We start from the raw sequence: 15415 nt of genomic DNA, 5'->3' as shown, positions 1-15415 counted from the left end.
ACTCCACAGAATTAATAAATGCTCTCATCCTCTTATTCAAAAGTTATGACGATTCAGTTCACCTCATGTCTGAAAAGTTAACACATTAAGGAAACCTATATTGTTCATTTGAGCACACTATAAAAATGTTACTTTATTTTTCGTGCTACACTGAGAAAAATGAAAAATAAGTACATTCATGCTTTCAAATTTTCTAAAAACCTTTTGTTTCAAATATTTGTACCCATGTTTTCAAATAGTGCGCTGAATTCTTTCATACTCAAAAATGAGTACATAATACTCAGTTTTGAAGTTATTACGTATTCGAAAATGTGCACAAATACTTCAAAAATGAGCACAAATGTTGATTTGAGCATTTGATGAGTATCTGAAGGTTTCAAATTTGAATACAATGTAGTCGAAGCCATTTTGACTCGCAATATGTTCAAATTTGAGTACTTTTTCGTCATTTTTGCAATTGTTTTTATAGTATACATATTGAAAACTATTTGCCATTCAGCAGTTTTTATGCAAAGTAATTAGAAAGTCCTAAATTGTAAAAATAATTTTAGGACAGCCGGAGTGTGTTGAGTTCAAAAATAATGCATTATAAAATCTTTAATCAGCTTAAAAATAACAATGAAATGGTTTAAAAAATAATAAAATAAAAATAATTAAATTTTCTTTAAAAACTGAATGTATTATTCTAAAATATACACATCTGTAGTTTAGACTTCAGAGAACTAAATAAGCAAACTCTCTCTCTCTTTCTATTCTGAGAACACATGGGACAGAATAAAAGTGTTTAGATTATTGGGATATTCATTGTAGATTAAGATTGGATAATAAATACAGTCAACTTTCGGTAACTTAAGTCCCAGGAGACCGGTTAAAATCTTCGAGAAATCGGTAGTTCGAGTTATGGGAAATTTCTTTTCCAGCCTTCTCAAGAATTGTTTTTTTTCTTTCTTTTTTTTCCCAGGAATAGTGCGTTATAGATACTCTATAATACTTATAGTATGCATAAAATTAATTATTAGTTGTACCACGTAAAAGTATCTTTCTCGAGATTTTTTTTTAAATACTTTTTTTTTTTTTTCGGAAAAGGTTTTTTTTTTTTAATTTTTTTTTTACTGCTTATATTTTTATCGCATCTTAAACCGTCATCGCAAACCCAATTTATTTCCTCTTGATTTCCGTTCGTATTGCTTTTAAACGTCTTTTTGTCCTGAAGCAGATTATTTGAGTCATCCAAAAAATAAAGGCTACTTTTTTCAATTTTTGCCAGAATATTAAGTTTCTCAAAATTTCGCCAGCAATAAAATTTTAGGTCGTCAGTTAAGGCAAAAAGTAGCAGATTCGGCTATTTCTCACGCAATCTTGCAACATTATGTGTATTAAAGGAGCACCATTGTAAGTAAATTATCCTCCTTACACTAGCTGATAAGCAAAATAATGTGTTAAAGGGGGAAAAAACTTTTTTTTTCTTATTTTGGCTGCTTTTTATGCATAAAATTGAAACGAAACTCTCGTAAAAACTTTGACTTAACGAGCTTTTGTGACTTAACGAGCACATGACTTCCTTTTACTCCAGTTTAATGTCATTTCCCCATTATTGACAATTTTAATGTGATTCAATTGTTTACTCTCTAAATATCACCAACAGTGGCCAAATTGAAACCAAGTTTAAAAAAAAAAGAGAAAAAAATCGCCAAATTTGTCGCCAAGTTGGCGACAAAGCTTGGCGACCAAAAGACTGGCAATATATTGCCAAGTGTCCGACAAATTATAACACAACTTGAGTTTACATCGAAATTAACAATGATTTCCCCCCACCCCTTAGGATCATCCGAATGCAACCAAAAGAGAAGGTGCAAAACTAGACCCCCACTAGGAGTCTACGTACCAAATTTCAACTTTCTAGGACATACCGTTTTTGAGTTACGCGAGATACATACACACATACGTACGTACATACGGACGTCACGAGAAAATTCGTTGTAATTAACTCGGGGGTCGTCAAAATGGATATTTCGGGTGTCTGTATGTTCCTAGGCATCCACGTGTGATCGGGTCGAAAAAAAAACTCAACATTCATTCGGAGGTGAGAAAATTGGAAATTAAGGTCGATTTTTGAGTGAAAATTTTTTTGCGAATACAATACTTCCTTTTTTGAAAAAGGAAGTAAAAAGGAGTACATTCGAGACAACTTTGTATTGGAAACACAAAAATTATTTTGGGACCGAATGAAAACTCCGAGATAATGAAATATTCGAGTTATAAGGCTTCGATTTATCGAGAGTGGACTGTATCTATTCATAGTAGATATCAAAATGTGTTCAGACAATCTGAGTATTTACAATAGAGGGTGTTCAGATAGACAGAGTCCACTGTAAATGCTTAGTGTGCGTAGTTTTGTTGCTTGATTGCATGTAACTCAATTGAAACATACAAAGAATACGGATTCATTAAAAATTTATTTTAAAAGCATATCAAGCTCTAAAAGTATCCCAATACAAGGAAAAACTTGCTCTTAACTGTGTTCCTCACGGCACATTACAAACACTTGTGTATTGAGTGTTTACCTGGGAAGAGAGTGAAGTCGATATCTTTTAAGTGGAACAAGATGTTATCAGTTGCCACACACACAGTCAAATATAAGAGTAATGAGCAGTCTACGAAAAGTAATCAAATTTGTCAATCGAGTGCTGTGAGCACATAAGGGGTGCAGAGGGGGCTCGAACACTTCTCTAGACATGAGTAATGCTCCCTCCTGAGTACGTCCTTGCCTAACTGTGAGTTATTTGTTCTCCCGGCATTTGCAGCCTAATCCAACTGAGGAAAAGATAAAGAAAATTATATTAATTTGAATTTTTGGCATCTTGAATTCAAAATATGTTTTTCGCAATCACGAGCGTGTGTGTGTATGAATGTGCGTGTGTGTTTGCGTAGGCGCATGTGTGTGGGGGCGTGTGTATGTATGTATGCATGTGTGTGCGTGTTGTGCATGCAGTGCTGTGTGTGTACGCGCGTGTGTGTAGGCGTTCGTGTGTGTGTGTGTGTGTGTGTATGTGTAGGCATATGTGTGTTTGTGTCTGTGCGCAGACATGAGTGTGTGTGTATAGGTGCGTGTGTGTATGCGTGTGTGTGTGTAGGATATGGACTATGGACGCAACCTGGAGACGGTTTTCGCAAGAGGAGCAGCATCGTGAGGCCCGTCGACGCGACGGTGGTGCTGGCAGAGGGAAGTGGTGGGAAAATAAAATGATAGGAATTCAAAACAGTCAAATGAGAACAATAAGCAATCGTGATTGCTCAATAAAGTTAGAAAATTGAAGTTGGTAAAAGGAATTGAGGGTAATTTATTTCTTAACCATATAAGAAACAACGCAATCAGTGTACAAAGAATGCAAGAAGTTGCAGACACGTGTTTCAGGGTTTCAAAAAATCATTTTTCAGTGCAAACAAGTGAGCACTGGATGAAAAGTCATCCGATAAAATGTGGCTTTTATTGCATGACTTAACATCCAAAGCTGACATTTTTCTGCAATGAAAAATTGGTTTCTCAAAACCCCGAAACTAGTGTATGCAACTTCTTGCAATCTTTTTGCATTAATTACGTTGTTTACTACGGTTGCTTAGTTGCACAAAAGTTTTATTTATTTTTTAGTTTAGTTCTTGTCAAGGTTCGCCGATATATATCAATCGATATGTATCATGATATATATACGATATTTATTTTGAAAATATCATGATATTTTGGATATTTATTTTTTCAAATTTAGTAATTTTGTTTATTTTTTATTAAAAATAGCTAAAAAGTTATGTACTATATTTTTATGATGTATGAATACATGATTAATATAACAAAGTAATATAATATTCCTTTTTATTTTATGTTCGTAAATATATTAGCAATGTAACAATTGTAATTCATATTAAAAGTGCCTCATGAAATATTAAATGCTGGTCAGAAAATAAGAAAATGTCTTATGACTGTGCACCCTAATGCATATTTTTTATTTCTGAATCATACAACTGTGTAAAGAAGAAAAATGAGTAAAACAGCTAATGCTAAATTAACTCCACTAAAATTTGATAAAAATGTAGAATGAAATATTAGATATAAGTAATGAAAGAAACCTTAATTTTAAGTCTACATATTGTAATAATAATGTAAGAAAATAAAGAGAAATTTGAGGATGCATTTGCTATTTTGAAGACTTTAGTTTTGTGCTGATTGAAAATATCGGATATATATCAAAATATCCGATATATATCAAAGTATCGAATAATTTCGATATTTTCGAAAATATGATATTTTCGAACCCTGGTTCTTGTTTCATTTTAGTATGTAATACGGAACTGATGCAAACACACATATTTCAACCGATTTAAGGTCAAGATCATTTGAGTACAAAGTCTTCTAAAAAGTTGTTAATCTATATTAATGTTATATATATAATTTTTGCATTTATACTCAATGCACATTCCACTACTTATCAATCCAACAAAATATGGAAAATTGTTTTTTTTTTTTTTTTTTTTTTGAGCAATCACAATTGCTTATTGTTCTCATTTGACTATTTTTGACTTTACGCTGATTTTATTTTCCCGCCAGCTCCCTCTGCCAGCACCACCGTCGCGTCGACCGGCTCCTCAGGATGCTGCTCCTCTTGCGAAAACCGTGTCCAGGTTGCGTCCATATACTACGCACACACGCATACATACACACACCTACACACACACACACACATCTACACACACACAAACCTACACACACACACACCTACACACACACACACCTACACATACACACACTCCTACACACACATGCACACCCTCATGCCTGCAGACAGACACAAACACACATGCCTACATACACACACACAAGAACGCCTACACACACACGCGTACACTAGGGTGTCCCGAAAAAAAAAAATCCGTTTTTCTTAATGCAAGACCTCTCAAAATTTGCGAAATCGATCGTAAATTACAAAAATAATTTAAAAAATAGAATAAAACTATATCTTCAGGGCTCTACCGATCGTCAAAGTTTTGAAAAATTGTCATTTTTATGGCAACTGAAAAAGAAGTACTGTGAATAAAGTTATAAATTTACTGTGAAATAAAAGCTCGACAGCTGAAATAAAAAGATCGTGATTCGTAATATCAACACGAACAGAAAAAAAAAAAAAAAACATGGTGATTACTACTGTAAATGCCTATATGGGAATAACCCCCATTTCCGCAGTAGAATCGTCCACGAAGCTTGGCGCCACGTCTCGATTTGCATGCAACAATATGTTACTGACGACTTCGACTTTGTTTGGTTTCAACTTGCTAATTCCTTTTACTTGTTTCGAGGGCTTTCTTGGCTTGACTCACGGGTGTTTTCTTCGTAGCCAAAGTAATTTTAATGCTATAAAAGTACAGTTGCAATTGTTAGTGTTATATGCCGATTCTGTTAGTTTTAAGTAATGAGTTCGAGACGTAGTGAGACTACTTGTGCTATACTGGGACCCTACAAGGAACTTGATGATCGGCAGCTACCTACTGTAAAAGACGTCATAAAATTTATTTTATTTGTCAGGAGCGAACAGAAATGTACGCATAATGGAAAGGAACCTTCCAGTTCAGATATATATACAATTGTTTCTGAAAAAATCAACAGTAGCTTCAATTCCAATCGTAACTAAGGAACGAGTAATTCAATTATTAAAATTCTATTTCGAAAAGTACGTCAATTTGAAACGATACCCCAGAAGCAAACGAAGTGATAGTTTTGAAAATAAACTGAAGTGCAGTTTTAGAGTCATCTGAGAAGCTCTTCGACGTTGATGCGGCTTGTAAGTGCCCTGTATTTGAGTCTTGTTCGTGTTTAAAACCTAAAAAAGTTCCCATCAATGAGAGAAGTTTCTTGTTGGATCAAAGAAATGACAGAAAAATGGTGATAAGAGGTGTCGATAAGAAAGAAACAGCTAGATTAATGAAACAACAGCAGAGAAAACTTGAAAGGGCAGCAAAAAAGTCTTCTACTGAAAATAACGATTCTGTCTCAGCAAATTTTGATGACGATTCGATGCGTGAATTTTCTCCAGAAACGTATCCCATAACAGAGACGAATACGGCCTCTACAGGGACACCATCAACTTCAACGACAAATAGGAATACACTGATCTTGCCAACAGTTGCTAAGGTATGTGATAGATACGGTTTGTCGACGCGATCTGCTGCTGCTGTTGCTTCTGCAGTTTTAGCTGATGTCGGCTTGGTTTCAAAAGAAGATTTAACTCAAGTTGTTGATAAAAACAAAATCCACAGAGCTGTAGCTAAAGCTCGGAAAGAAGCTTCCAAAGATATTGGAAGTATTGTTATAAAAAGCATTTACTTTGATGGACGTAAAGACAAGACTCTGATAAATGAGAAAATAGGAGCTCGTTACCATCGCAAAGAAATTTTAGAAGAGCACATCTCAATTTTAGCAGAACCCGGATCAATTTATTTGGGACACACAACGCCAAGTCGTGGCACTGCAAAGGCAATTCTAACTTCGATTACAGCTCTATTAGAAGGTCAATGCTTGAATTTAGAAGACGTGATTTGCGATGGATGTGACGGAACTGCAATAAACACCGGTTGGAAGGGTGGCGTGATTCAATATTTAGAGGAGTATTTGGAAAGACCATTGCAATGGTGTGTGTGTATGCTTCATGCCAACGAATTACCCCTTCGTCATTTATTCTTGACCTTAGATGGTTGCACTTTGGGTCCTAAAGAATATTCCGGACCTATTGGAAAACAGTTAGCTGGTTGTGAAAATAAAATGACATTGTCTTTTTGCGCGGTGGATGGTAATTTGCCTAATTTGCCGAAAAATGTGGTTGATGAACTAAGCACGGATCAAAAATATCTTTATGAGATTTGTCAAGCTGTATCAACTGGTTTCTGTAGTCCTGAGCTGGCAAATCGCCAACCTGGAAAAATGGCGCACTCGAGATGGCTTACTTCTGCTAATCGTATACTCAGACTTTATATAAGTACTCTTAATCCAACAGAAAATTTGCGATTACTTGTTAACTACGTGGTTAAAGTGTACGCTCCAGTTTGGTTCTTAATCAAGCAAAAGTCATCTTTTAAGGAAGCAGCCAAACATCTTTTTCAAATGATTGTGTACTCTCGATTTTTACCCGAAAACTTGAAATCTGTTGTGTATTCTGTTATCGAAAGAAATGCTTTTTTTGCGCACCCAGAAAACCTGCTGGTCAGTATGTTGTTTGATGATAGGGAGCACATTCGGGAGTTAGCATTACGAAGAATAAAAAAAGCTAGAGAGGCTGAAAGTAGCACTAAACGCAGAATATTTAAAACACCAAAAATTAACTTCTCTGCTAAAGATTATACGGAAATAATTGTCTGGCAAGAGTGTCAGGTTACAGCACCACCGGTTCTTCGACATATTTCTAACGAGAACCTTCAAATTATGGCAAAAGATAATAGCTTGGAAATCGTTGACTTTCCTTGCCACTCACAATCTGTGGAAAGATGTGTTAAACTAATAACACAGGCTTCACAAAGTGTTACTAACGCTACTTCTAGAGATGGCTTCGTTAGAACCAGGTTGCAATCTCGCGCAGAAATGCCAAATTTTGGACACAAAAATAAGTTTAAATTCTAAACTTTTGTCATTATTTATAAACTGTAGTTTGTTTATTTTGTTTTCTTGTGCTTTGTTTCATTAGTTTCTTAAATAAAATGCTTTCTAAACTTTATTTTTGTATTTTTTAAATCATATCGTTTAGGTCTGTCAAAAATGTAAAATATGCAAAACTTCAAAGAGCGGTAGAGCCCTCAAGATGACACGCAATTCCATTTTTTTATACCTTTTTCGTGATCTGTGAAAAATTTCGCAAATTTTGACACCTCTTGTAATAGTGTAGCTCAATTTTTTTCCCCTCATATATGGACAGGACACCCTAGCGTACACGCACAACACTGCATACACAACACTCACACACACATGTGCCTACACAAACACACATGCGCCTACACAAGCACACACACATGCGCCTACACGAGCACACACACATACGCCTACACAAACACACACTCATACATACATACACACACACACACGCTCGTGATTGTGAAAAACATAATTTGAATTCAAGATGTCAAAAATTCAAATTAATATATTCCCCCCCCCCCCCGACTTGTTTTCATTGTGTTCCGTTTCTGAGGTTTAATTCGGAACTCTCATGCATAGTTGAAATAAGCTATTTGTATAGCGGGTACTACTTTCCATGTGAGATGGCAGCAAAATGAGCTAAGAAAAAATTACGGGAAAAAAAACTAAAGAATAAAATTTTGACAGTATTTTGTTTTTAATTTTTGATATTCTGTACATAACATAAATAGAAGAAAACATGTCTTCCTGTAATTTCGAGTCAAAGTTAATTCAAAAATGATGAAACGAAATTTAATGAAAAAACTTATGCATAGAATAAATGAAAAGATTAAACTTTCTTTTACGAAGAAAAGGGAAAACGAGAATGAAAGTAAGTAAGAAAAAATAAAAGAATAAACGAGATATTGATAGTTCAATTATGATGATTGGAAACGTATAATTCTAAGAGAAATTCTGTTTGAAATGAATGGAAAAAGCGGGGGAGGTGGGGGGGAGTCCAATTTCCCACACCTATGTAACTACCAAGTATGGTAAAATAGACTGGCATTTTCAAATTTAAAGAAAATGAATGTTTTCTTTTGACGTCTGAAATTGCGATAAAATAAATAAAATAAAAAATAGGAACGTGTTTATCGAAAAAAAAAAAAACACTTGATTTATATGGATTTAAGGGAAACACATTTTGAGTACTTTTCCCCAAAGGTTACTGGAAAAATAGTTTTACAGTGATACATCAAAATCTACCTATGTCTTTCGCCCTATGGAAATCTCTCTAAAAATCGCCGAACTGACGCTACATTAGGTTTTTTTGCTGCGGTCACTCATCCGTTGTGCTAATTCTACATTTGCTACCAGTTTGTTTGGCTCTCTTTTCTCCCTTAACTGGATTTTCGCCACCAGCTCATGTGATTCCTATTCCGGGCTGATGAGTGCTAAAAAGCAGGAAACTGCAGTCCTCGGATGGATTAACTGAGCTGGTGGTGTATTTTAACTACATTAGGTGTCTAAATATTGCCAAGGTGTTGGTGATACACTTATCGTGGAGTTGGCGACAAACATCTGCCGACTAATCGCTTGGCGATGTATGGGAAGTTTTTGAAGGTTATAAAACTGGCAGTAAACTTAAAATCTATTTTATAAAAAAACGAGTCCCAATATCTCTTGGATTATCTAAATGCAACCAAAAACGAAGGGGCACTCCTAGACCTCATACACACCCTACATGCAAAATTTCAACCTTCAACAGCTTACCGTTTTTGATTTATGTGAAATTTTCCAAAACTCAAAAGTGGTACATATCAACAACGTACATGCCTTCGTACATCGCACGAACAGACATCAAGAAAACGTTATAACGTATTCGGAAAATGAAGATGTTCAATGATCAAATGGAAAAATCATTCCATTGATATATCGGTTGCGACTGTACGTATATTATTCACGTACGGACAATTTGAAAAATATCGTCAAAATTCATTTAAGAGCGATTTAAAAGATATTTAGGCTGAAATTTGAGTAAAAATGTGTTTATAAATACAACACCTCCTTTATTTCGTAGTAAAAAAATCAATTTATTTTGATCGACTTTGCCTTAAGTTGCGCCTCATTTTATTTTTAACAGCAGCGACTTCTTAACTGCATCCGTTAACCGCGAACGATGATTTCTGCTTCGATTACTCATGATTGTGCAATAGATTATGTTCTGTTCTTTCCCGCTGGTGTTGATGTTGCAGTGGAATCTAAATGTCAAAGTAACTAAATCTTTAATAATTATTCTTTCTCATTGTTCCCTGATTTAGATATTTTTGTACAATGTGCTTTTTTGAAATTTCATCCGTGATGGATTCTGTTTTATTCTTTTGGATCATTAATCGTGTAGTACCTGTACGTACATGATTGTTTTTATCTTTCATTTTTGTAAACAAGACATGACGCTGTTGGCACTAATCCTTGCGGCTTTTCGTAAACTATGCAACTAATATTTGAATAAAATACTAAAGAAAGCTTGTATTTTTGAAACAGATGATTATTTTATGGTGTTTTACTGAATTATTTTTATGGCTAATTGTTCCGTTCTACTTACTTTGTCGTTGCTGTAATAATTAACTATTGTTTTATTTTCAATGAATCATTATTATAAATTACTTTTTTTGCTTTGTTTCTAGTGAATGTTTTTTAATATTTGATTGCAATACATGCGATCATATTGCGAAACGAAACTGTTTTGAATACATTGCTTTACAATTTATTGATCGTCCTGATTGTTACAGGATATTTAGTTCAAATTTATTAAAGTTATATACTGATGATACTCATCAATAAATTTATATTTTTACCAATCATCTGGTATTTATGTCTATTGTTTGTTATTTTTATGCACTTGACCTATTCCATAAATGATGCTAAAAAACATGTGGGGGGAAAAATTGAATATATTTTTTTTTCTTATCATTACCCTCAGAAATAACTTTATGTTTTATTATTTTGATTATAAAAAAACTTCTTCTCACAGAAAACATACTTCAATGTGCTAGAGTGCAGCTCTTTGCGCACTGACAATTTAATAACATAAAACATTTTTTTTTTTTTTTTTTTTTTGCACTCATTGCTTATATATGGGCAGTTCTCAAAAGGTGGGAACAAACACAGACCTCAACTTTGAAGCTTCAACACCAAATAACTTTCATTTTAATTAACTCAAAAATTTTTGAGTTAAACTATAATACTGTATAGAGACAAGAATTGACATAAATTATGGAAAAAATGCTCTTCAAATGCCCTTAAAAAAATATTTTCTTTGCTAAAAGGCACAATTTTGGACATACCAAAACGTTAACTGAGCAAATGTACCATTAAAAAATTTTTTTTAAAAATTATTTCCATACGTTTCAAAAAAAAATTAAAGGTATGAATCTTACACTGAATAACTTTTTGTTAAATTTTATACAGATAACAAAAATAAAGATAGATTATTTACTTTGTAAACGATTTTAAAAAAACGTAACTTTGAAATTTGATGTATGTCCAAAAGTTGCGATCTTTAAAATGCTATTATTTGAGAACTAAATATATGATTTTTTCGTTTTAAAAGTATTTATCGATCCTCAGAATCAATTTTTAATTGTTTAAAAGTGTTTTCATAAGCTTTTATGCAGTATCTTAGAAGAAAAATGATTTTTCTTAAACATACATGTGAGATGTCCAAATAGCGTAACGATCTTGATGCCGATAATTCTGTCCGTTTATTCATAATTTTTGATGATCCACTGTCTTCTAACCTCAATAAAAAAGGTTATTATAATGTTATCTTCTTTAATCCATTGGTATTTTGCATAATTAATACGTTACACATTGAACAATGCATAAATTACAGTAGTAACATGGCTTTCTATGATCGAACGAAAGCCATTTTGCGCTAACATCGCCAAGCAAACTTCCGCTGGCGACATTGGCGACAACACAGTATACGATACGCTAAAGGTTACCAGAGGGGAATTCCAGTCTGACAAATGTAGTTTATCGTCAGCTGTACCACTTTTGGCGACTTTATCACCTGCGCTAGCAATTCCCCCCCCCCCCCCCCCCCCCCCCGCTTTTATTAGTTTTAGGGTTTTTTTTTTCTCCTTTCTTTTGGAAACATAATTGAACGATCTCCAAATAGAAATACGAATTTCTTTTTGCAATATTTTTTTTTTAAGACATCATTTTAATTCTTATGACAATAGAAAGAATATTCATTATTAAAACTGATGTCACTTTTTACATTCTTTCTTAAAGCACATTTTGTTTATTTTTCCTTTAAAAATGTATATGTCGTATTTATTTGTCTCCAGTTTTATTCCTTATTTGTCTCCATTTTTATTCCTTATTTGTCTCAATAAATCAAACTACGAGTCTGTATAGTTATTTCCATGAAGCTTTTTTTAAACTTTCATCAGCTTATTCAAAATCATTCCAAAACTTTATTATATGTAAAGAGCAGTATGTACAGCCATTCAAGTACTTCATTAATATCCTCTTTGCTATAAAATTGCAAAATTCAAAAAGTAGAAAATAAAATTTTTATTGGAAAAGTTAAAAATCATATTGACAATTGTCAAAAATGGTGAAACTTGCATTATGATGATGTCCAAAATCCGTTACCTACAGGGCAACAATGTCCAAAATACGTTACCTACAGGACAACAATGTCCAAAATCTGTTACCTACAGATTGCTGATTTATTTGCTAATTAACAATTTTTACAAATACCTGCTGTCTTTTCATGTTCATATATTGTGTTCCAGGTATGCATACTATAGAATAAAAGCAAAATTGATGTCAAATTTGAAAATTTTTGAAATTGTTCAAAGTTAACTTTTTTGTTCCCACCTTTTGAGAACTGCCCATATGAAAAGTTCATAAGCTGCTTGATTATGATCTTTCCTCTGCTTTCGTTCTTAAAAAATTGTGGCTATTTATTTCAAAATAATTTATAAGGTAATCAGTTATGTGCTACGAGAATCTTTTCCTGATATCTTTTTTGTTGGTTGTTTTATGTTTGGCTATATTAACTTAAGGTTTTTTATTTTAATACATATTTTGGGTGTAAAATATTGTGATAAGTTAGAGTCTTAAATTTGTCCATTATATTTTCTTATCACATTAACTACGACTATCGTACTTTATGTTTTTTGTAGACTGTTGTGACGACATCAGGTAAAAGTGCACTTTATGTTGAAAAATGCCCAGTGCACTCATAATACTGCACATGCTGCTAAAAAAGACCAGTGTGCAATGTCTTCAATTTTTGTAGGTCACTTGCACTTGTTATTTTTCAATTATGTTCTAACATGATAACGTATTTTGCTAGTTTTCCCATGAAAGCTTGGGTTTGGATTTGATTGGCCAATAAAACCGTGATTCAAAAAATAAAGTTGTGTGCAGTGGATATGTAATATGTTTTTGTGCAACTTCTTGTTTTTTTTTTGAGCAATCATGATTGCTTATTGCTTTCATTTGACTGTTTTTGGCGTCCTATCATTTTATTTTCCCACCGCCACCCTCCGCACCATCACCATTGACCGGCTCCTCACAATGCTGCTCCTACAGCGAAAACCGTCTCCATGTTGCATCCATATGCTACACACACGTGCATACATACACAACTACACACACACAAACACATTCACACACATACACACGCATACATACAGACACCTACACATACACACATACAAAAACATACACACAACTACCCACACACTTATGCCAGCACACAGACACAAACACACGCCTACATACACACACTTGTGATTGCGAAAAGTATAATTAGAATTCAAGATGTCAAAATTCAAAGGATTTTTTTTTTTTTTGCACTAGTTTTTTTGCTTAGTCTTTAGATAAGCTGTAGCATGTTTATGAGAAGCACATATATTTAAAAACTATTGAATTACTAGCTTTGAAATAGTACTTGAATAAACATTTACAGTTAAGCACCGTTTATACTTTTTTGAAGGGACCGTATGAAAAGCGTACAAATGGGAAAATGTTTGATAGGTATAGGTTAATGCGTATTAGACTCATCAGGGACAAATTGAAAAAATGTATAAAAAAGAAAGGTATAAACGGTTCTTCACTGTATTAATTTTTCATTGTTTTATTTAAGCTTTGGTTTCTCGAGAGCGTTTAACCCTTATTCCCCGTTATTCACCTTTTTCACTCAGCGCTTATGCATATTTTTTACTTTAGTGTTTAATATTGTAAATCATCCTTTTTTTTATTGATAGTTTGATTTTACTTGGAATGAATTGTGTTAATATATATTTAAAACTGTATTATCAATATTTCTCTTGAATCCTATATTAATCTTTAAATAAAGGAACTTTAAACTAATTCTGTCCCAAATTCTAATAACAATGTTTTTGATTTTGTATATTTTTCCATTAACAGAAGCTGAGTTAAATATGAGAGAAAATGCAGTTACCTATGTCTTTTAAATATTAGTTTGTTCATCAACTTATAGTATTCTTACACTCTTTCCAAAAACATCTCTGTCTTCAAAAAAATGTATTTTTGCCTTTTGATGACTTTTTTAAAGTAAACAATCAATTCATTCTCAGGCAAGTGGTACTAAAACAACCCATCATGATCAGTCGGACGAATCTCAAGCAACAGCTCATGCGGGAGCAAATCCAACAGTTGGAGAAGAAAGAACGAGAAATCTCTTGCTCAGCCCCATCACAATCATCAAATGCCATTCGTGTGCCTCTATATGCCTCTCCAGCCAATCTCCATGTTCCAAAGCAAGTTCTCATGGTATGTTTACTGAGCTGTTAAGCATTAGAATTGAACTTCATAATAATTACAATTAGAGATGCTCCAACTGTCATATTTTGCCGTATACTGGTTATCCTATTAGAATTTTGACTGAATATCTGGGAAAACCTTTTCAACTATGCAATGATTATATTTTTATTTTAAAACAATATAAAATTGAAAATGTTCTTATGTATTGTGTCTTCTGTCAAATACAAATATACTGATATCCTAAATTTATCTACATTAAGTATGATTATTAATTTAATATAAAAATAAATACATCATCCCTAAGGCAATCAAATTAATATATAAAAAATGTTTAATTTGGTTCTTGTTTATCTGCAGTTCTGCAGAGTTTAATAGTCTTTCTTTATTGACCTATGATTTGATACTGATAACCGTGGTAACATGTTAAGTTAAATGAGTAAAGAAACTTGCATTTAGAAAACCTTAAAGTCACTTAAAATATCTTTACAATTTGTCCAAGTGGTTTTCTGCTAATTTAGTCTCCTTAGTAACTGAACAATTGATAACAGTAAATGATAATTTTGTGTCTGGGAGTTTTCTTTCACATTAAAATTATGTTGAATGTGACAAAAACCAAGAGTAGAGTCATTCCACTCAACTAACCTAATTTTTCAAATTGTCCCCACTCGACCATCTTCAAATTGAATGGAAACCGACTTTTGTGATTTCGTAGCTGTTAGTAGACAGAAATAATTTTTTATTTATCTTTTAAAAAGCTATTTTGAAAATGAATATGAAATGAAAAGCTATTTTGAATATGATAGAAACAGAAAAGCATCTTGCTCACTTTGATGTATCAGTCTGTTTCCAGAACAGGATGTTATAGTGTTTTTATCATATTATTTTGAAAAAAAAACTTTTTAAAAAAGAAATAAAAAACTATTTCTGACTAATAATAGTTTGAGAAATCACTTATAAACC

General features: G+C 33.1%; 1 protein-coding gene across 1 annotated transcript in view; it reads left to right on the top strand.

Moving 5' to 3' along the window:
- LOC129220177 (transcription factor E3-like) overlaps window positions 1–15415 on the top strand; it is a 91243-nt gene that overhangs the window by 52704 nt on the left and 23124 nt on the right. Inside the window, exon 2 of the mRNA XM_054854530.1 lies at window positions 14269–14464. Coding sequence (XP_054710505.1) covers window positions 14294–14464 — 171 coding nt within the window. The 5' untranslated portion in view covers window positions 14269–14293. The remainder of the gene's footprint in view (window positions 1–14268; window positions 14465–15415) is intronic.

The sequence above is a fragment of the Uloborus diversus genome, chromosome 4, assembly GCF_026930045.1.
Source record: "Uloborus diversus isolate 005 chromosome 4, Udiv.v.3.1, whole genome shotgun sequence".
Lineage (NCBI taxonomy): Eukaryota > Metazoa > Arthropoda > Arachnida > Araneae > Uloboridae > Uloborus > Uloborus diversus.
This window is presented reverse-complemented; position numbering and strand designations above follow the sequence as displayed.